The sequence below is a fragment of the Astatotilapia calliptera genome, chromosome 7 (assembly GCF_964374335.1).
Source record: "Astatotilapia calliptera chromosome 7, fAstCal68.1, whole genome shotgun sequence".
Lineage (NCBI taxonomy): Eukaryota > Metazoa > Chordata > Actinopteri > Cichliformes > Cichlidae > Astatotilapia > Astatotilapia calliptera.
In genome coordinates this window covers 18883210-18903224 of record NC_137428.1, presented here as the reverse complement: position 1 = coordinate 18903224, position 20015 = coordinate 18883210, and the positions used below count along the sequence as shown (strand labels likewise).

The following is a 20015-nucleotide window of genomic DNA, read 5'->3' as shown; positions in this document are numbered from 1 at the left end:
AGTACTTTGGATAGCAAAGCAGACTCAGACGTTATCATCAGTGCACTTATGTGGATGACAGTCCAGCTGTACAATGCCCTGTTCTTCATTACAGATCTTTATAACATCAGAAATATCCTTCCTAAGAATACTAAATGGCAATGTTTCATTTAGAGGTTGTGTCACTGTTTACATATATTTTTTCTAAGCAAGATCTCCACAGGTGTCCACCTTCTTACACAAAAAAACCCCCAAAACAACCCCACAGCGAGCTTTTATCACTGAAAGTATAGATGTAAACAAAAACATAAATGATTCAGTAGGTGTGCTGTTAAGGTGTGATAGTGAGTGAGTGAGCAAACATGCACAGTGCTCGGGCCCCAACACTGGCTCACCTACTTTAAAGCCATTTTTAATGTTAACCAGTGAAACTGCCACGAAAAGACTCTACTGTTCATGTCGTGTGAACAACACAGCGCTACTGGTACCATTAGTAACACGTACTTTCCCTGCTAGGACAAGTGAGTAGTATCCACTTTGTTAAAGGCTTATTTGGTACAACTTGCGACTGGACACTTTTAGACCCAAATGTTTTTAAGCAATTAAACTGGGAGAATGTCTCAGATTCAGACTTTAGAATTAGCAAATACAAATCAAGAGAACTCAAGTCTTACATTGTTTATTGTCTTTAGCGTCTTCTAAACTGTTGTGTTTTATGTAATAGTTTTCAGACAGGTATTTCACATCTCACACTCTTTTGTGTTTGGAGTGTTGTTTTGTTTTGTTTTTTGTTGCCATTTAAATCTGAATATTTGCGTTGTAATTTATAGAAAGTAAACCTTCATAATCCCTTAGCACATGCTTCTTCAAACACTCATGTTTACTGCAACTGTGAACACTGGTGTCAAACATGAGTAACATGCCAGAACCCTACACTATTTCAAGTCTTTTTGCATTCAACAGACTTTCTTGGTTTCACCACATTTTAAGCTCGATTGACCAAAAGTGGAGAAAATAAATAAAGACATTAAAGAGGATTTAAGGACAAGTGTGGAGACAAACCCACCCCATTTTGCATTAACCAGCAGCACTAATAATCAGTTGGCCAAAGTGCTCAAGAACTCTCAGGAAATCTCATCATTTTAAACATTTAAGCTTACTTAATTTAAAATAAAACACAAAATGCTGTTTCCCACACCATGATTCCCCTTAATTCCAGAGGTGATGAAGAGTTCTCTGAAAGCCCTCAATCCATGTGGAGTAAAAGTGTAGCGGGCACAGTTACAGTTTTCATGGGTTGGTAATGCTTCCCGTCAGGCCTGTTTTCAAGAACTCACCCAACAAGGCAAAGACAAGTCCTTGCACGTCTGTCATTACATGACTGCAGTCTGTATTCTCGATGACTACACAGCAGCAACATAAAAGAGGTGGGATCGTTACACTCACTCCTTAGTACAAGGACCAATGACTTTGTAGAACTAGTGAAAGTATGTCCTACTTAAGCCGTCATGTTTAATGAAACACGGATGAATAAATGAATAATGTTGGTTCTCAGTGTATCACAGGAGGATGATTCTTTCCAGTCTTAATATCGACACACTGTTCAGCTGTGACTTCTTGCTGTTCCCAACTCGTCAGCCTCTTTGCTGTTGGCTGGTACAAGGCCCAGTGAAGCTCTTTGTTACCCTACTCCTCCTAGTTGGTCCCTGAAGAGCCCTCTTGGTCACTGGGCAGGGCACCGTTGATCTCAAGAAGGCTATCGATTCCCAGATACCCAAGTAAAATATCACTTCGGCGGTGAGAAAGGTTCAGGATGTCCTCGGCCAAACACTGTGGAGAGGTGAAGCGGACCTTGTCGTGGTCAAACATATCCTTAAGGTACTGCACGATTTGTTGCTGCAGGTGAAAGGAGAGAAAACAAAATGAAAAGATGGTATGATAATGTGTGTGTTGTTAAGCCACGTGAAGACAACTTCATGTGGCTTAGTTAGCTCTGAGCCACATGAATGCAAGTTCCCCCATCATTGTTACTGCAGCTACTACTACTTTGACTGTAAAGGCTCTTGCATGTAATGATGTCTGTGGCTCAGGAGCTGCTACTTAAATCTAAAAAATATTGAAATTAGGTTTGGCACAAACTGTATATAAATGTGCTCTAACAAAGCAGCAGGCAAAGAACCTTTAGAGTTGCATTAAAGGAAATGTAGGTTTAAGAGTTTCACTCTGACTCTTTTCTTCCAACACTGCACTTCTATAAAGTTTTATAACCCGATTAAAGAAAGTATCTCGCAGCATCTTGCATCCTCTGCTGTACATCTCACTATACAATTGTATAAATTATACATTTAGTGTCATGTGCTGTAAGAATTGTAGAGTTGTACATTATGCTAGTGGTTTTCCTGCACAGAGGATAGTGTCTGCTTGCACTGAAATATTTTTAAACCATATACTCTGTATGGCCTCACCTTAAAAATTGTGCACACTTCACTCAGGTGCTGCCGGGGTCCTAAAAAGCCAAAAGCTAAAACTGGGCTTACATGCTCAGATATGGCATAGAAGTGGGAGATAAATCCATCAGGAACCTGGAGAGAGCAGAAGAACAAGCTATCAGAATAAACAAATTTTTTTAGGTTTAAATAAAGCTGTTAAAAAGTATTAATTTCTAAAACTAGTATAAACTCACCATAAGAAGACGCCTTTTGGCTTTTAGGACAGACCAGCAAGCAGTCGCCAAAGCCTGCCAGAAAATTAAAAACTATTATTAGAGAAACCGTTATAAGCATGTTGGTGGAATATGGAGTAAGTGTCTGTGCTGATGCATGTGCATCATATTAACCGTTTCTTTAAAGCTGTCAGAGAGCCAGCGATTCCTCAGCACAGCCACCACAGAGGCAGGAGGACTCTCCAGGTCTTCGAATGCATCCATCAGGATGAAGTCCAACACTATGTCGAAAAAGTTCATACAAACCACCTGCAATGTTCAGGAAATGTGGACCATGAGGAATGGTGAAGGCATTATTTATTTATTTTTAGCAGCAGTAATGTTTTGAACTGCTGTGGCATCAGGCATACCTGACTTGGAACACATAAAGGACTAGATAGTGTTGTGCAACTGTTGTACAAGAAAAAAAACTTCTGTATTTTTTTCTTATCTACTGTGGTGACATGGAGGTTTGTAAGAGTGGGCTCCTGGTCGGTCTGTTTCAGATATACACACACCCAAGCATGTGTGAACATGTCCTATGGATAGTTTGAAGCTATACTACTGATGAACAGCTGGTGGCAGCAATGTGCAACATATTAAAATTATGTACATCTGACTCAAAGAGCTCAAAGAGCTGAGCACACTGTCATGTGTGTTGGTCATGAGTGGGTTATATCTGTCACAGAGAAACTAAAAAAATTAAGCAATCGGTCCCTTTAAATATTTTCACTAAAAAACCAAAAAGCAACAAACAAACAAAAAAAAAAAAAAATACAAATGTTAACTGATGTTTGCAATTAATAGCTACTGATTGTATTCACTTGTCACATTCATGCTTACCGTAAACACACATACACTATCACATTGATGTGATGACTTGAATAACAGCATGATTACTCACTCCTCGACCCTCCAGCTCCATCTTAGTGATGGGCCACGTTTCCTCTCTCTGAGTGTACAGCAGCATGTCTTCATAGCTTTCTAGAAAAGCTTTGGGGCTCTGAGATGAAGCAAAAGATCAAATGAGATCAATTAAAATAAATAATTACAGTTCTTTAAAATTGTCCAAAAGGACATTCATAACTGAGGATCCAGTGAGGAGTATTTTACCTTGTTCGCCTTTATCATTAAACCAACAATCATTTGCTTTCCGGTCTCCATGAAAAACGTACGATGGGTTTCATCTAACAATAGGATCTGGAAAAGAAAAGCATCACTGGTTTAATTTCTGTAGTAATTTGGTTTTAAACATGTATATACGTATGAAGTGTGGGTTTGCTGAAACCAACCTGGAATGCTTGCCTCACACAGTGAAGCTTGGCAAGGAAGTCTTGGTCACTATAACATTCAAGTAGTTCAGTCCTGGTAAACACAGAAAGATTTATTTAAGTCAACAAAGGCTCATGCTTCTCTTGGCTGCTGTGTATTGGAGTATAAGATGTTTTGTTTTTTAGCACCACTATTACCTTTTGTTAAAATGTGCATTTTCACATCCAAAAAGTAACACCAGCATTAATTTGGAGTCTAAAAAAAAATTCACTTTTTGCTCAGTTTTGGTCTCCACCAGTTTAACTGCTAAAGGCTTTTTGATGTTTGACAATTAAACTGCGTTTCTCAGTAGTTTTAGTTGAAAGTCTATGAGGGACCACAGATACAACAGACAGTGACTCATATGGCATTATCTACAGTAATATATACTATTTTTATAAAAGTATTTGTCAGTGCATCTTTAAGTATACAAATAAAAATGCCTCACATAACAGTTACCTCAGGGTCCTATAGGCCACTTTGTCTTCATGGACCAGAGACAGGGCTTCTTCATAAAGGGCTGCTGGCTGATAGACCTCCCCTAGAGACATGGGATCTAACAGCTGCACATAAACACAAATACCTCAGTGCACAGCCTGTATGTGTGTGTACACAGATGAATACACGAGTGAGGGGGAGGTTTTTTGAAGGGTCTGGAGTGTACTGTGTTTTCTGACGGTCGGTCTTTAGAGGGCAGGGGAAAGAAGCTCACCTCCGCAGCCGAAAAGAAGGAGTCATCAGAAGTGACAGTAGTAGCATCGTCCTCTTGCAGTCTATGGAAACTTTCCACTTGAGGCAAGATTAGCGTTCCTTCACTTTCTGCCAAACAAACAACACAAGCTAACTGCCAGAGCCAGACCGGAAGCACACATATATAGCTCTAAGCAGTGACAGAGGCCAAGAGCCAACAGTCGAAATGTATGATCTTTGATTAATAATATTTATATTGTCTGATAGGGTCACACAGAAATTCTTACCAAAGTCTGCCAGCACATTGTCTGCTGGGATACTGCTCCCAAAATCCTCCTGTAGGTGATACGCTCTGTGCAGTAGTGTCTCTAACTTCTCAGCAAACACTTTATTTTGGGCTTCACCCTGTAAAATAAAAATAATAAAGATACCACTTTAATATTATATAATAAATAACCCAAGAATTAGTTTATTTAGTTAAATTAAACTGGCCCTGGGCTCTAATCCAGGAGGCAGACTAAGCGAAATTGATCAGCTTTTCTGGAACCGCATCACATTTTATAGTTAAATTTAATCATTTTATTTTATTTTTAATAAATAAAAGTCTTGCAACAGTTTATGACCAGTTCTTTTTTTCTATAATTATTAGGCAGTTGTTTAATGCACTGATGTGTTGCAACAACATCAGGTAAAGTATTTGATTATTTCTGCCTTTTGAGGGATAAAAATGCTTTATAAGATTAACAGGAAATCTCAGCTTTAATGTTCCCCAGTGTAACCATTTATATTCTGACCTCAGCCTTCACTGAAAGATGACAGCTCTCCGGCAGCTATAGCAGAGATGATTTACTGAGTTACTTTTCATAGTGAGAGTTCAGTCACAGTCCCACTGTGCAAGTGGACTCCAATGCATATCTGGTTTGGGAAACGACAAAGCTTATGATAGTTGATAAACTGAAGCCAACGATAGCTTCAGGTGGTTTGGAGTCACTCCCATCTTAGACCCACAGAGTGATTTGAGTGATCTTCAGTGGAAAATATGTTGAGGTTCAGACTTTGAATTTCAGACATTGTATCTTTCAAAATGTTGCTTGACATCATTTAATGACTAGCAATCCCACCACACACTGGTAATAACAGTTTAATAGTTACCGTGGTAACGTCTCCACATGTTGCTCCCTGCAGAGCCAGGCTGTTGTTGCTGGATGTTGAGTGGGGTTGATGGCGAATATTCAGTGCCTGTTCCCACTTTCGCAGAGCCTCATCAAACAGCTCCATGCCTAACAGGAAGCGAAAAATTAGATTCAAATCCCAACGTTGTCTGCAGTTTTGCCCCGTCTTAAATGTAGCACACAACAGTTCAATTCACACATGGGCTCAATCAGATTTTACATAGACTAAAACCAGTTGTATGTCGGTCCAATTCATTGAAAGATTTTATTACTCACATAAAGTTCCCCAGTTAATTAAAAGAGAAATTAAAGGCTGCAGTGCATGTGCAAAAACAGTTTTAAGCACATTACTCTTGAGTTGAAAAATAATGGTACTGCACTACAAGTACCAGTGGCACAGAGCTACAGGAACTGGCATTTTTGCATTAAATTGATACGGATTAATATTGGTTGCAATGTAATTATAGATAGCTTGTGCTCTAATGTCAGCATGAAATAGTAAAAAGACCCAAAAAAAAGTGGCTTTACGCTGTTTTTATATTAAACAATAAAAACAACAACAACAAACAAAAAAAACAAAACATGAGTTTTAGTGAATACTTACCCATTAAATAGAGATTCTCTGCATTAGCGTCCTCTACCGCCCCTGACTCTTCCACCACAGGCTCTGCCTCCCAAGGTGTGGATGGATTGGCAGACTGATTTGGAGAGCTTGGGACTCGCATCTAAGCCAGAAATGAGCATCCAGACACATATACACCCAAAGATGGTGAAAAAAATAAATAAATAAATAAGTCAAAGATAAAGCAAACATGACAAAAAAAAAGTATGAAACTTACAGATGCCAGGCTGTGTGATGAACTTGAGTGTTTACTGGGAGCCAGGGAGGAAATTCCACTCATCGTATCATTGCTTCGAGTGCTGGGACTCATCATCTGTCGACCAGTAAATGGGGCTGTCCCAAAGGAAAAACATTTCCTCACTGAATGTTTCACAGCAACCACTGCTGAAAGACACTAAACAGCGTCCCCCTCCCCTAAAAAAGAAACATAATATTCTGTCTTCACACCTCTCTTTAATGATGAGGGCCGTCCTGTCTTCATGAGCGACTCTGGTATTCCCACTGTCTTCTGGCCATCCTTTTCTTGTGTTCCCTGCTTCCTCTTTCTTCCTCGCCTTTTTAAATGATGAGCAGTGAGAGCTAGAGCCACACTGCCCAGTGCTGTGGCAAACAGCACCTTCTTCAGGCTAGGTGTAAGCCTCAGCTGGGAAAATATGGACTGACAGCAGAAGAAGCAGTGAGGATACGACCAAACATAGTGTACACTCTGTGTGTGCATTTGTATAAAGGTGTTTACCTGCCCAAATGTGGAATAGAGAAAGACGGGTATCTCTGCTACAGTCATGGCCAAAGCCTGAGCGATGGACATCCCTTCTCCTCGTCTCATTGACATCTCAGGAATTATAATGCCTTCAGGCCACAGCAAAAATTAAGTTTCCCCTCTGGTCTGAGATCAGCCAGCTCAGGACCTGCTGATGAACCATCCGTAATCAACCACTCTCTCATCCAGTGGCTAACTGCAGTCTTGTTGTTCTACAACAGATAGGGCACAAGGTTTGTACCTAAGTGTAGGTGCTTCTAACTGCACAGCCATTATAATACCAGCTATTAGTAGAAACTATTTTCACTGTACCACTCTCCAGACAAAAACTTAACTTGTACAGGTTTATGGTTTGACCTGGAAGGAGAGCAGACTGACACTCTGCCAGCTACTACTTAACCAGTCTGGAGTGTCTGGTATGCAAATAGGCAACAAGCACGCCATTCAACATACTGTACGAGACAAAGCCTAACAAAAGATAGTAGTTGTGGCTTCAACATGAGAAACTGGTTGACTTTCTACGTCTCTGAAGCAAACTAGTGTACATAAAGCACAACTATGTTCCATGCAGACTTAAGTTATTGAAAACAAGGCTGCTAGTTGAAAGAACTTTGACAATATGTTAAAGCGAAAGCTAGCTGTTAGCCAGTCCAGGAAGCAGAAGACAGTAATTTCAACTGACACAAATTATTTTAGAGCTTTCCCCATAAATTCAGCAGCAGGGTTTATGTCTTTCTTTAAAGCTCAAGTCAAGGACAGCTAAATATTAGCACTAGCAAAGATGAAACTATCTTTTTAGATGAGCATATGCTAACGTCAGCTAGCTTATTCGGCTAGCCTTATCTGTCAGTCTGCATCATAGCATCACCAGGTCAAGCTGGCTTCAGAGCAAAGTCTGTGAGCTGACAGCTCACACACTTCAAGGCGGCTTTGTGTGCAGCTTCCCCAGAGGCACAACTAATAACATAATCCCTGCGTAGGTACATACCGTGATCATCCGAGGCTTCAAGGAAGGACATCCCCGTGTCACAGTCAGTGAAAGTCGCACGGTGGATTCTTTTTTTTCCCAAGGCCCTACGTAGTTAACGCAAGAATACCGACGCGGACACGGGCCAGTCGGGTGAGGTGTGAAGACAGTTACCTATTTCTTGACGAATCAGATAAAAGAGTAGGCGGGGCAAAGACTTTTCTAATCCAATCAGATATTAGTTCTTGAAATATCGTCACTCTATCCTGATCAAACAGAGGGGAAATACTGCTAGAAAGTTCAAGGCGGTGTATATACTTTATAATTAAAAACAATGCTAAAGGGACATAAATGGGTTACGTTTATTGAATAATTATATTCTTAATTATATGCTAAAGGCCATAACATTGGAGTCAGGCTACCAGAATAGTATAACGAGAAAAAGTATTGAGACGGCGTAGTTTAACCATCTGAAATAATGTTTATAAATTACTTTCCTTCTATTGTGGGAAAGAAAATTTACGAGGGGTACTGGAACGTCGCATGGACGGCTACTTTAAAGTAACCAAAAAGTATTGAGAAGACTGCTTCCGGTTTTGGCATGTTTCTTTCAGAATAAAGGCGTGACTGCCCTCCGCATGTCTAATGTCATTATATGAATTTAAATACTAACAATAAAAACGTATACCATCATTGTTTATATAGTTAAATTCATAGTTATTATAGTTATTGTTATTAAAGTTACAGTTATTTCTGGTAAGTAATGTTTTTTTAATCAAGTTTGTTCCGGTGATAGTTTGTTGCGAAATAGTGGCCCCGGAAGCCGTATTCTGTAAAGACGGGCTACGTTATAATTTACAAGGCGGGTCCTAGGAATTGTTTGTAGGGTACTGTGTCAACAAAGCTGGGGAAGAAACGGGCAGCTTGCAGATTTCGGATGGTAGTTGATGTAAACATGGTGCAAATAAGACTAGAATAATGTGGTCGGCTACGTGATGAAAATGAAAGTAACCGCACAAAGAAACGGATGCTGGAATTTGACAGAGCTGGAAAGGCAATTAAAAATCTTTTGATATGGAACCTTTGTGATCATGAATCGACGGTGGCTGACTGGGCATGTCTCTCTCGAGTCGGCGTGAAAAATGAGTGTCGTCCGGGCCATTGGAAGCAGGGGTTTGCCGAAGGCCTTGATATGAACGTTCTGGTAAGAGTCACTTGCTTATTTAACCCATCCGATCGCTAATAATGTGTGCGGAGCTGCACTACCCTAACATTTCCTACATCTTATCCGCCTGTGCAGATGCTTCGCTGGCTTTGCCTGCTCACCCTGAGCCTCCCTCTGTTGTTTTGGGTTGGACATGTGATGATACGGGACGGCCCATCACCTGCTGCGGCCAGGAAGGGACTCGAGGGCTACAAGAGGATCAAGCCCGACAGAATGGACCAGGTGAGACACAAGGAGGGTAGGATTACACAAAAAAAAGCTTACAGAGGTCTGGTTCCCTTAGTTCATGGTGACCGTGAAAACTGATAGCCACTCATATTAATTATACAGTGCATTTCTTAACCTAAATAACAAAGGCATGCAACTGTCAGTCTGTCAGTCTCTGTTGATTGTATTTGTGTGTGTTAGGGTGAAAACCATTACTACAGATCTGTAGTATTTCTGTCAGACTGTGAATACATTTGCATCTCAACAAGACAAAAAGCTAGAGCGTACCACAAAAGAACACAGGAGTGGCTTTGGAAAAAGTCTGTGAAAGTCCTGAGTTGCACATCCAGAGTCTACAGCTGAACCCAGTAAATAATATAATCAATTCCGATTGTTCCCAGCAAGACATACTTGACCTAAAATTCTGATTTCGTCTATTTTAATTAGCCCAACACAAAACATTATGAAAGCACATTCTGTAATTACAATGGAATAACAGCTGAGCTATAACCATCCAATTACTGATTTATGTGCACAAACCACAGCCTAAAAAATTCTCATCTTTCCCCTTTTTCTCTCCACAGATACTGGACATCAACTGTAGTCAGTGTGCCTTGGTCTCCAGCTCAGGTCAGATGCTTGGAGTTGGCGCCGGAGAGGAGATAGACAAAATCGGGTGTGTGATCCGGATGAATAACGCGCCCACTAAGGGGTTTGAGAAAGACGTTGGGAGGCGCACCACCGTTCGTGTTGTGTCTCACACCAGCGTTCCCCTGCTGGTAAAAAATGAGCAGTATTATTTCCAGCAGTCAGCAGAGACCACATATGTGTTTTGGGGTCCTGAAAGGAACATGAGGCAAGATGGCAAAGGACACATCTTCAATGCCCTCCTGAAAATGGCAAAAAAATATCCAAATGTCCGAATGTATGCTGTGACGAAAGACAAGATTGAGTACTGTGACGGGGTGTTTCAGAACGAAACGGGAAAAAACAGGTACGGTAGGAGTTTAACTCGTAAGTTGTACAAATAGAAAGTGTAGCCATTTACACACTGTATAACTTTGTTCTCTAATTCAAAATATTAAAGGTGAAAATATAATTTACCCATTTCAGCCTTAAATCAACTCAGTTAAATCTTGATACCTTACTTTAAAGGAAGTTATTGTGAATTCTTGTGTTCAAAGTTTAAGTTTTTCTTAAATGAATTACAGTTAGAATGTGAGGAAATAACTGCTATAACCTGAAATCCAAAAATGTGAGCGTCAAAGAGATATCAATTGAAGCTGCGCTTGGGCTGGGCTCTATGTAATACCATGTTTTTACCACAAGGGGGTGAAGCTACTCAGTGTTCCCATTGTTTAATCAGGTCAGTCATTTACTGAGGACGTTCTTTACACAATGACAGCCTGGCTAATGGCAAAACCTCTTGAGGAAATGAGGGTCTCTAAAAAGAAATACAGTGGAGGAAATAAAAATAAGTAATCCAGTCTGGGATTTGTGTAAACATGGTGACCAACTACACAAAACATCTTACCGCTGTGTTTGCCAACAAGGGTTTCTCCACCAAGTACTAATTCATGTTTTGCTTAGTGATCAAATACAGTTCACTCCATAACATGCAAATCAATTTCTAACTTTAATGTTATGTGTTTTTCTTTATGGATTTGTGGTTGATATTCTGTCTCTCTCCATCAAAATGAAACTACCATAAAAATAGAGGCTGTTCTCTTTCATTTGGAAAATGAGCAAACCTACAAATTCTACAGGAAATTAAATAATTACATACCCTCTTCTGTACAGTGTATGATACAGTTATGATCTAATGTGTAGATTATGACTGGTGGCAGTTGTAGGATTTATTTTTGAATTTGTAAGAATTTGCAAAACTTTTTTTGGAAGAACAAATATTCTGTGTTTCTCACTCAGAATGAAAACTGGGGCGTTTCTCAGCACTGGATTCTTCACAATGATTCTGGCCATAGAAATGTGCGACAGCATCCATGTTTATGGAATGATTGATGACGGCTACTGCAGGTGAGATTATGATCCATAATCAAGCTCCATCTTTTTTTTCTATGTGTGTATATATTCTATGTACATACAGTGGCTTATTACTATCTTTAGTGACCTACTGTTTCCCTCCTGTCAACAGCCGAGCCAATCACAGTGTTGTTCCCTACCATTATTATGAACAAAACAGAATCAATGAGTGCAAGATGTACAAGGTCCATGAGCACACCCAACGTGGAGGCCATCGCTTCATCACTGAGAAAGCCATCTATGCCAAATGGGCAGCACGCCACAGGATAGAGTTTAAACACCCCTCCTGGAGCCTCTGAAGAATGAGATTAAGCTTTACTGGTAACAAATGATAATGGCCCCTCGGTATTGCAGAGATCAGTAGGACTACAAGAAAAAAAACATATTAAAACACAACACCATAAATTAAAACCTGTCAATACCAAAGCTGCTTTTAGATTCTTTATAACTGTGCCTTGACTTTTGCTCTTTTCTGCACAGTTTTTTTTACTTCATGCTTCAATCTGGCCTGTGTAATATAAAGCTGCAATTATATACATTTCATTTGAGACAGAAAGTGCATTATAATTATATACACAGACTGTATATAAAAGATATACCTAGCTAAAAAAAAGCTAATGTTCTTTAAAGGTGCTTCATTTCAAATGGCCAGCAGGGGGCGACCCATCTGGTTTCATCTGGTTTAATAGAAGTCTACACGAAAACAGCCCTTCAACCCTTGTTATGAGTTTGTGGTCTCAGTTTCAGGTTTTACTGAATATAACATGTTGATTTTATAAATTATATTCCTCAGAGTCAAAACAGACAGTAATTAGATTAAGCTTTACTTTGTGGTGGACGCTGTCCCTCAATTTCTCATTAAGAACCTCACTAACCAATGGGTGTCATGATGACTATGCCATCATGGCCATCTTTTATATACAGCCTATAGTTATGTAGGGTCACAATTAGGTTAATGCTGCTTTTGAATCGATAACAAATTGTCAGAAAATAACTGGCACTTACTTTACCATCACAGAAATCTAAACACGCATAAGATAGTGGCATTTTAGCATTTTTGTATGAAAGATAACTTATTATAAGAAAGTCAACCACCAGAAAATCCAGCTGATTAGAACAAATAATGACTAATCCCTTCAGCACTTCTGTTATTGTTTTACACGCTATTGGTCCATGATCGTGATCAAAAGATGACAATGCCGATTCAGCATTAAAGCACAGTTGAGGTAATAGTGTATTTATGGCCCCGGGACATTTTAAAAGGAAAGCTGTTTTCAGACAAGCCTTTGTGTTGCATTTCATTTGAACTTTTTCAACAAATAAGCATATTTGAGCAACTTGAAGTTGGTGTTTATTTCTGTAAAAACCTCTTGCTGTTATGCTGTAAGCTCTCTACTGAAAGCTTTATGCTTGCATTTGTTGCTAACACAGTAACTGTAACAATATGGGCGAGTTACAGTGTTAAAATGCTCGAAGTGGCAACATTTCATTGAATGTGCATTAACGTGTTCAGGTCTTTCTGTGGTGCCGTTGAACTCGTGATTCTGCAGTTTGCTGTTTTCACATCTGCTTTGGTGGCCACATACTCGCTCACACTCACGGAAACTGAAAAAACCCTTTAGGGTGTGTGACAAAATGTTACATTTGAATGAACAATTGTGAGCAAAGGAAGACTCATTGTCTTGTTTTAATACTAAATTTCATCTTTAAAGTTTTTTACCATTTATATTTTGCTGCCTGTTACTATTAAAAACATAGCACCGCCTTTTCAGTTGCATAATGCTTATTTGGTGGCTTATTACAGAGACTGCATCAGTATTTGCACTAGTGAGGAAGCGTTTTACTGTGATGTGTACTTCAGACATGAAGTGTTTAAATTTACTTGTGTTTTAGCAGCCAAAGTCCATGTATATGGTAAAAGGAAGAAAAAAAAACAACCTTTGAAGGCACAAACTTGAATGTAAACACTCATCACTGTAAGATAAGTGTTATCATGAATAAACCTGCTAAAGAACACTTTCTGTTTGTATGTGCGAGTTTGGATTTCAGAGTCTTGTTTACTTGAATATGTGCATCTGAATTCAGTTCAGTGCTTTGGACATTCTTTGTCTACCCTCGGTGCTTTCACCAATATCCGATTAGTCAGTGTGCGGATGTGAAAGATGATTGGCTCACTTCTGTTAGCTTTTGTTATTTTAAAATTGTATAAAATACCTCCATTTTGTTAATACAGGATTAAATAAAACATTACTTTTAAAGGGAGGATAAAGTGCATAAATCCAAATGTGTTACTCATAGACTGCATGTCCTAAGTATATACTGTTGTTGTTTAAGTTTCCAGTATAACATAGCATAGGGATTGTGGGGAACAGAAAATGTTTCAAAGAGGAGCCTTTTGTGTTAAACTGAAACTAAACTAAAGAAATGAAAAGTGAGGAAAGTGAGACTCTTCACTTGTGCCGAACTTTGTCACAGATTCAAAATTAGCTTAATAATCAGCACAAGACTAGTTAGCAGAAGGCAAAGGCCATTTAGTATTTCTCTCAGAGGGCAGTTGTGTCTGGCTGGAAATCAACTAATTTCGTGTCTAAATTTGTGTCACTTCATGCCATTATGCTCCCCCCAGAATTGAAAAAGTTATGAAGATTCATATAAAAAAAATTAAAAAAAAACCCCAAAAAGAAACGCTAAACAAATTTGACACTCCACATAGATCACTTACCCATGAATCTCAATTTATAGTTTATTTTATGTTATTGTTATTTTGTCTTGGATTTGTGTTTTCAATTCATTTTACTTCATTAGTTCCCAGAGTAGAAGTAGTTATTTCAGTTCAGTTTTTATTTATAAAGAATTTACTTTTAGTTTGGCTTTCATTAGTTTAATTTGTTAATTATTATTATTATAAGGCCTTTTGTTAGAAGTAAGATTTGGAAAATTTGGGACAGATATTACAATACATCTCATTACACTGCAAAGGCAGATGACTCACAATTATGCAGACATCCCAGGTCTGAATAAACACATGCAGCAAAGCTTCAGGTAGGTTTCAGTGACAAATCTGATCTGAATCAGTGTTGTAGTGGGTGGACTCAGATTGTCTGTTTCAGAGGTGGGATTCCTCCTGTGTCTAGGTGGCCTCACTCACCTAGAGGCTGTCAGCAGTTACTCATCTCTGTACTATTGTCTGTTTTTTAAGGCTGAAGAACTCCCTCAGTTGATGTGAGATTGTTGTTTGCCTTTATTTAAAGCTCTGTGCTGTTGTGCCTCAGTTTAGATGCTTCCTTACCTGATTTCAGTTTCAAAATGTTTAACACATTAGTTTTAGATAATACTGGCAACCTGGGTTGTGTTCTCTACTTTCCTGTTAATCAACTGTCTTCACAAAGCTTTATGTAGACTTTGTGCAATGCATATTATCTGTTACTTAATTTATGGAATATGGAGCAGCATTTAAAAGACTAAAACTTGGTGAAACTAAAATGAACTGAAAACAATAACAGAAACAGACATAAAATAAAACCTGATTACAAAGGACATATCTGTGACGATGTCAGGCTACATCCTGGAAACTACCGTAGCAACGTTTGTTTATGAGCTCCGGAGTCCGCAGCTGTGCTCACTGCTCTGCAGGCACACAGAGAGGACGGGGGCAATGACGTCAGAAAGTGGTGCAGGAAGATAGGCACGAGAGAAACGAGGGAGAGCGTTAACGGAGGCTAAACAGACCATGAAAAGGTAAAAAACCCGGACCATTACGGGCCCCCGTTAACCCATTATCACCCGTCAACTTCATTGATATGCTAGCACCGTTAGCCGGACGCTGCTCTTAAGAATAACCAGTAAAGAAAAGCGTAACCCCGCGGAAAGCGGCCGGTTGCGCATTTAAGATGGTGTTTTTGTATCAAAATGTGTAATATTTGGCTTTAACATTTGTCAGGTGTACCTAGCAGCTGTATGACGGCTGCTAGGTACACCAGCACATAGCCTGTAAATACTTACGTGTCTAAACATGCTATTAGACTAATTACAGCTAACTAGATAATATCACTACGAGTGGCGCCATTTAAATGAAGTGGGATGAATTTGTGTGCATGTCTGTTTTAGTCTACCTTTTCCTGTTTAGGTATGATGACAGACAATTACAGTCCGTGTGCTGGAACTGATCAGGAAGCATGGGGCTCAGGCTGGGTGGCAAGGTAAGACCTTTAGAGGGTGTGGTGGCACCATACCTCTTGCCCTTAGTATCTTTGTTAGTACTGTTAAAAAGTGCAGGCACTTGTTGTGACTTTCGACTGATGGCTAGAAGGTTGCTGGTCATCAAGAGCATTTCTGTCCCTGGCACTTTTTGGCACAAAGACCTGAGAGATGCATATGGAGCTTCAGTTGACGGGAAACCATGAGCGGCGGTAGCAGGGGTGGGAAACTTCCAGGCCTCAAGGGCCAGTGTCCTGCAGGTTTTAGATGTGTCCAACACAGCTGATTTAAATGGCTAAATTACCTCCTCAACATGTCTTGAGGTTGTCCAGAGGCCTGGTAATGATCTAATCATTTGATTCAGGTGTGTTGACACAGGGTGGTATCTAAAACCTGCAGGGCCCTTGAGGCCTGGAGTTGCCCACCCCTTTTCTACAGCCATCTGTGTAACACAGTGGTGGTTCTGTCATGGTTTGGGGCTGTTTTTCAGCCAGTGGAGTTTGGGATTTTAACAAAATTGATAAAAAACTGATTAGTAATACAGAAAACTACGATCAGAGTGTGTTCGACGAAGCAGTACTATTTGGAAAGCATTTGATTGACTGTGGCTTCATTTTTATTAACATGACAATGATCCCAATCACATTGACAGTGTAGTAAAAGCATACCTGGATAGAAAGAGAAAAAAAACCTCATAAGTGGTCAGTGGTATGTCACTCTGGGAGATGTGACATATGATAATGCTGCAATGATCAGCCGGTCGATCAGCCTGTGAGCCAGCAGCTTTATGATGATGATGCTGCAGCAGCTGGTGCTAAAAAGCAGGCACTTGTGGCTGTATGTGTTTTTCTTATCTAATATCTTTGTTTATATTAGTAAAAAGGATGTAGTCAACAGGATTTACGAAAGGGTTATACATGAAGCAAAGAGATGACCTGCTTTGGTAGTGCCTAAAGAGTTGAGAGGCATGCCTCAAGATGTTTGACATATTATAGTTCAGCAAGTGATTTCCGCCAGTTTTAATATTGGCGGCCATTTTTTGGGAAACAACCACTTTCTTGGCATGTCACAGGCTGCTATTTTCATGCTGTCAGTCAGCTGCATCATGCAGACACTCAGTGGTCAGCCGGTGGTGAGTGGCTCAGACAGTGAGCATGTGCGTTTTGAGGGTTAGCCTCATTAGCTGCTGCCTCTCCATTAACAGTTTGTTTGTACACAGGAAACAACTTTATGTCAGCTTTTGTCTCACTCTGCATGTATGCAAGTATGCCAGATGGGGCCACTAAAACATCTTTTTGTTACACTGTGTATGATTTAGGCCTACACTAAGTCACTCATAGCAAGAATCAGGGCCAGTTAGAGCTTGCCTTTTTGTGTATTAAAATCTAAAATAACGTGGTTGTGTGCAGTTTCACTTTTTTTTAAAACATTTAATTTTGCTGCTGCATTCTCACACACTGTGGTTTTCATGGTCCTTTCTTAATCCAATAAAAAGTAAAAGTATTGCCTCTAGTTTCCATGTTAGTAAATGTTTTTCTGTATATTGCACCATTGTGTTTTACTCTGCAGGGACAACAGAGCCACAAGATGGTGATCTTTGCTGCCATCCTCATCCTGATGACGCTCTTCATCCTGTACAGCTCCAACAATAACAGCAGCATAGATGCTGTCTACGCTTCTTTCCATGTGGCTACCAACCATGCCACCAAGACCACAGACCTGAGGAAATGGACAGGAAAAGACGGCTATGTGCCAGTTTATGGGAACAAAGTAGGTTGTGCACAAACACTCAAAGTTAAAGCTGGAACTATAAGTGAACTTTGAACCAGAAATCAATATAGAGTCAGTTTCCCGATTGGTAATGCGAGTGAAATTAATTTAGTTTTAGAGATTGACTGCGACACTCATTTGGATATATAATCTTGTGTTTTATTCTAAATACCTGTGAAAGTATGGAGACAAAATAGAGTGCATCAAATGCTGCTGAAGTAATTTACTAATATGTATTTTGGAAGAAGCTGTAACAGGATGTCATTAAACTGGGCCCAGCTCAGGCTGTCCTGTGAACGCTATATCCAAGTTGAGTTTTATCTGTGCATAGGGGTGGCTTCCTGAACCAGCCAATAGTAAAGAAAAAATGTTGCTTTTTTCCTCTTCAGGAAAAAACTGCATTGACTGGGATGTCAACCCAATCTGAAGTTAGAGACTTGGGATAAGGTGCACTGCCTCCAAATTGTCCCACTGCCAACCGTTATAATGTGATCAGAGCTAAAAACACCCGGAAACTCCCTGAAAGAAACCCTTATTGTTTTTTTCTTATACTGCATGTCAATAAAGTTTATTATTTTAATCAGGTAGCGAGAATCTGATATAGTGATAACCCTGCCTAACACACTGGGCTGTAGTTGTTAAGACTCGGCAGATACATGGACGTTATCATAGACTATGTGTGGCTAAACCCACACACATTTGCATGACCCGTGTTGCTGAAAACGTCTATATTAACTTATTATCATTGTTATGAGCATTGTCAGCTGGATTTAGCATTTAGTTTTAGTGTTTTTAGGTTTTTTAAAAATTAAATCAGCACTTAAACTGGTAAAATATAGACACCACACCACTGTTGCGGACAGCTATTGTTTTAATATGTTATCTTAAAAAGCTCCATCTTGTGCTTCTTTTCAGAGTATGACCATGCACTGTCATGAGTGTGCACTGGTGACGAGCTCCAGCCACGTCTTGGGTAGTCGAGCGGGAGACGAGATTGACCGCACCGAGTGTGTGATCCGCATGAACGACGCCCCTACGACGGGGTATGAATCTGACGTCGGGAACCGGACCACTCTGAGGGTCGTAGCCCACTCCAGTGTTTTCAGGGTGGTCCGGAGACCTAATGAATTCCTACGACATACAGACAGCCACCCAGTGATCATTTTCTGGGGACCCCCAAACAAGATTGGGAAAGATGCCAAAGGAACCCTGTACAGATTGATCCAGAGAGTCAGCATGACCTACAGAGACTTCTCTTGTTTCACTGTCACACCGAGCAAAATGCGCAGATTTGACAGCCTGTTCCAAAGAGAGACAGGACGTGACCGGTGAGTGTTAAGGGTGGTTATAAAATGTTTTGATAAAGGTAACCAAATGCTGTTTTCCTATATGTTTATTTTTTCTTCTCAGACAAAAATCTCACTCGTGGTTGAGCACAGGTTGGTTCACAATGGTCATAGCCATTGAAATATGTGATAATATCAAAGTATATGGGATGGTTCCACCCAATCACTGTGGGTAAGTATAACATTTGACTTCAACCCATTACAGGGAATTTAAACCAGTTAACCAATAAAGAAATCAATTTGTTTTTCCAGAAGAAATTCTGGATCCAAGAAGATGCCATACCACTACTACAAGCCCAGGGGCGGTGATGAATGTGTAACATACATCCAGCACGAGAGCAGCCGAAGAGGAAACCACCATCGCTTTATTACAGAGAAACAGGTGTTTGCACGCTGGGGAAAGCAGTACAACATCAGCTTCACTCATCCCAAATGGTAAAAAGCACTTTTCTGAAGACTTTTCTCTGGAGTTAACAGGTGCACAAATGAGCTTTATCGGTTTGATTTCATTGGAACTTCCCCCCGGATGAGACCTCTTTAAAAAAACAAAAAAAAACCAGACTAAGTATGAATGATGGATATTTTCAGAAACCGATGAAAAGCCTAATATTGGACCACATCTCGGAATAGAGGCATGGGATTTTTTTATTTTTTTTTTATTATTTTTGTTTTGTTTTTTACAAAAGCTCAGTTTCAAGCCTTTTTCCCGAAACCTGGTGTATATTCCACACTGACTTGTGTCTTTTGTAAATAGAAAATGAATTTACAAAGATTTTTTACATGTTTATTTTTTTTGTTAAATATTGAAAAATGCAGTTTCTCATGTTGAAAGGGGATCAGCAATCATGTCTAATCAACTATAACTAAGTGGCCTATAAAGTACTCTTTATAGCTATAGTTTTCTGTTTCATACACAGGAATCGTATTCTGCCATCACTGCAGCCATAGCCAGTATATCCCTAATCCAGTGTACAAATAATCTATATTATAATCTATATTGGGGCCTTATGATACAGTGTAAGAGCACA

The 20015-nt window shown here is 39.7% G+C and overlaps 3 protein-coding genes across 5 annotated transcripts; 2 read left to right on the top strand and 1 right to left on the bottom strand.

Moving 5' to 3' along the window:
* Positions 1 to 642: 642 nt before the first annotated feature.
* On the bottom strand, positions 643 to 8361 carry miga2 (mitoguardin 2). 2 transcript variants are annotated; one of them, XM_026173388.2, is made up of 16 exons: positions 8224 to 8361; positions 7212 to 7447; positions 6923 to 7133; positions 6693 to 6808; positions 6458 to 6578; positions 5834 to 5961; positions 4969 to 5086; positions 4704 to 4810; positions 4451 to 4554; positions 3973 to 4045; positions 3794 to 3880; positions 3585 to 3683; positions 2816 to 2950; positions 2663 to 2716; positions 2445 to 2561; positions 643 to 1875 (listed from the first exon to the last, which is right to left on the bottom strand). In XM_026173388.2, exons 2-16 carry the CDS (start codon positions 7305 to 7307, stop codon positions 1675 to 1677), a joined length of 1767 nt encoding a protein of 588 aa, XP_026029173.1. In that variant the 5' UTR covers positions 7308 to 7447; positions 8224 to 8361; the 3' UTR covers positions 643 to 1674. The 2 variants fall into 2 exon arrangements, with proteins under 2 accessions (XP_026029173.1, XP_026029174.1); XM_026173389.2 differs by having other exon boundaries at positions 7212 to 7383; positions 8224 to 8342.
* Positions 8362 to 9082: 721 nt separating this feature from the next.
* Positions 9083 to 12114, top strand: st6galnac4 (ST6 (alpha-N-acetyl-neuraminyl-2,3-beta-galactosyl-1,3)-N-acetylgalactosaminide alpha-2,6-sialyltransferase 4). The gene is made up of 5 exons (XM_026173390.2): positions 9083 to 9406; positions 9503 to 9649; positions 10219 to 10628; positions 11561 to 11668; positions 11787 to 12114. The coding sequence occupies exons 1-5, from the start codon at positions 9230 to 9232 to the stop codon at positions 11971 to 11973; spliced, it is 1029 nt and encodes a 342-aa protein (XP_026029175.2). The 5' UTR covers positions 9083 to 9229; the 3' UTR covers positions 11974 to 12114.
* A 3160-nt stretch (positions 12115 to 15274) lies between these two features.
* On the top strand, positions 15275 to 19762 carry st6galnac6 (ST6 (alpha-N-acetyl-neuraminyl-2,3-beta-galactosyl-1,3)-N-acetylgalactosaminide alpha-2,6-sialyltransferase 6). 2 transcript variants are annotated; one of them, XM_026173386.2, is made up of 6 exons: positions 15275 to 15412; positions 15782 to 15873; positions 17441 to 17641; positions 18557 to 18969; positions 19052 to 19159; positions 19240 to 19762. In XM_026173386.2, exons 2-6 carry the CDS (start codon positions 15850 to 15852, stop codon positions 19424 to 19426), a joined length of 933 nt encoding a protein of 310 aa, XP_026029171.1. In that variant the 5' UTR covers positions 15275 to 15412; positions 15782 to 15849; the 3' UTR covers positions 19427 to 19762. The 2 variants fall into 2 exon arrangements, with proteins under 2 accessions (XP_026029171.1, XP_026029170.1); XM_026173385.2 differs by having other exon boundaries at positions 15282 to 15412; positions 15801 to 15873.
* The last annotated feature ends 253 nt before the right edge of the window (positions 19763 to 20015 follow it).

What these genes read in the sequence shown, in the direction of transcription:
- miga2 (XM_026173388.2), bottom strand. Translation starts at nt 7,307, where the DNA reads ATGTCAATGAGACGAGGAGAAGGGATGTCCATCGCTCAGGCTTTGGCC. An exon ending in GTGGCCTATAGGACCCTGAG is followed by an intron (nt 4,046 to 4,450) that starts GTAACTGTTATG and finishes TGTGTTTACCAG; the next exon opens with GACTGAACTACTTGAATGTT. An exon ending in CCAAAAGGCGTCTTCTTATG is followed by an intron (nt 2,562 to 2,662) that starts GTGAGTTTATAC and finishes TGCTCTCTCCAG; the next exon opens with GTTCCTGATGGATTTATCTC.
- st6galnac4 (XM_026173390.2), top strand. Translation starts at nt 9,230, where the DNA reads ATGCTGGAATTTGACAGAGCTGGAAAGGCAATTAAAAATCTTTTGATA. An exon ending in GCCTTGATATGAACGTTCTG is followed by an intron (nt 9,407 to 9,502) that starts GTAAGAGTCACT and finishes CCGCCTGTGCAG; the next exon opens with ATGCTTCGCTGGCTTTGCCT. An exon ending in AGCCCGACAGAATGGACCAG is followed by an intron (nt 9,650 to 10,218) that starts GTGAGACACAAG and finishes TTCTCTCCACAG; the next exon opens with ATACTGGACATCAACTGTAG.
- st6galnac6 (XM_026173386.2), top strand. Translation starts at nt 15,850, where the DNA reads ATGGGGCTCAGGCTGGGTGGCAAG. An exon ending in GGCTCAGGCTGGGTGGCAAG is followed by an intron (nt 15,874 to 17,440) that starts GTAAGACCTTTA and finishes TTTACTCTGCAG; the next exon opens with GGACAACAGAGCCACAAGAT. An exon ending in AGAGAGACAGGACGTGACCG is followed by an intron (nt 18,970 to 19,051) that starts GTGAGTGTTAAG and finishes TTTTCTTCTCAG; the next exon opens with ACAAAAATCTCACTCGTGGT.